General features: G+C 54.0%; 1 protein-coding gene across 1 annotated transcript; it reads right to left on the bottom strand.

The window, feature by feature from the left end:
- Positions 1 to 1121: 1121 nt before the first annotated feature.
- LOC119344168 (cationic peroxidase SPC4-like) lies at positions 1122 to 1406 on the bottom strand (the record flags this gene model as incomplete). The annotated part of the gene is made up of 1 exon (XM_037614739.1): positions 1122 to 1406. A coding segment is annotated over one exon (285 nt), but the record flags the coding sequence as incomplete, so codon positions are not given.
- Positions 1407 to 1409: the final 3 nt, after the last annotated feature.

The following is a 1409-nucleotide window of genomic DNA, read 5'->3' as shown; positions in this document are numbered from 1 at the left end:
ACTCGTGTCCAAAAACAGATCCGTAAATGCAGTTTCTTTATCCATTGAATAATCTCACAACCAACACTGCAATATTATAATAAGAATTGATCTATCAATTTAAAATCAAATTAAATGTACTACGATCATACAGATGACAACTTCATATCTAACAAGTGATTGCACATAATTATTTACAGATACAATTTTTTTGACAAACTAGACGGCTTACATGGCGTGCACGTGCACTTCGGCCAGCCTGGCGTGGCTGCGGACGGCGAGAACGTTCCCGGAGAGGTTGATCACGGAGTTGCGGGCGGCGACGGCGTCCACGTAGGCCACGTCACCGTGACGACTTGTACGGAGGAGACATCACGTACAGCGGGCGACTCCAACAACGTCCGCGCCGTCTAGATCCCGGGTGAAGACGGGGAAAATGATCGACGATCGGCGGGAAAAGGCGGCGATCGGCCGGACGGGAAGACGTTGGAATTGGCAGCGTGATCACGGCTAGATCGACGGGGAAAGGCGACGATCGGCGGGTAAGGGCGGCGATCGGCGGGACGGGGCGACGTTGGAATGGGCCGCGTGATCAACGACGGTCGTGGGTTTTTTCGCACGACGGGGAGAGGGTAGATGCGAGCCGGCCGTATCGGCTCGAGCCGTGCGCTCGGCTCTACCTGTATGGGCACGCCAGAGGATACGTCGTATGCCCAAGATGCGCTTATACATTAAGCGAGGGGGAGGGGAGGGGGAGAGGGGGGTGTGTGTACCGAAGCAGACCTCTTGCCTAAATGTTGGTTCATGCTGCAGCTACAATTTAAATGTTGGTTTATGCTGCAGCTACAAGAAATTGATCACTGTTGCATGTTCTTTTTCTTTTTACTGTCGTTGGCTGTGTGCATCGGTAATGTCTTTGCCAGATTGCGTTGTTGAGGCTGGGTGTAATCCGCGATAAAAGGGCTAGAAACAAGGAAACATAAGCATCGATCGATTAAACTAACAGGTCACCGTAAGTCTGCTAGCTGGCAGCCTAGCAGACGTTTGGGTCAAGACAAGGTACATTACACAGCCTCATCAACCATGGCTGCCCTGCTCATATTTTATTACGACATGCATGGCTAACAGCTACTCCACTAGATTTAGAAACCGAGGCTCTCCGCGGCGGCGTCGACGACGGTCTGCACCAGGGACGACCACTGGAGGCCGTCAGCAGTGCCGGTGTTGCGAGCGGAGCAGTTGCGGCGAACCTGGCCCTGGTCGCCGGTGAGCACCTTGATCTGGCCCATCTTGACCATGGACACGCCAAACTGGTCGAAGAAGTCGCGCTGGCTGCGCGCGAAGCGCTCCACGATGGGCCGGGTGGTGGCGTTGGTGAAGAGGTCCTGGTCGGACACGAAGAGCCCCTCCCAGTTCACCAGGTTCACGTA

This window comes from Triticum dicoccoides, unplaced genomic scaffold (assembly GCF_002162155.2).
Source record: "Triticum dicoccoides isolate Atlit2015 ecotype Zavitan unplaced genomic scaffold, WEW_v2.0 scaffold157102, whole genome shotgun sequence".
NCBI classification, from domain to species: Eukaryota; Viridiplantae; Streptophyta; class Magnoliopsida; order Poales; family Poaceae; genus Triticum; species Triticum dicoccoides.
This window is presented reverse-complemented; position numbering and strand designations above follow the sequence as displayed.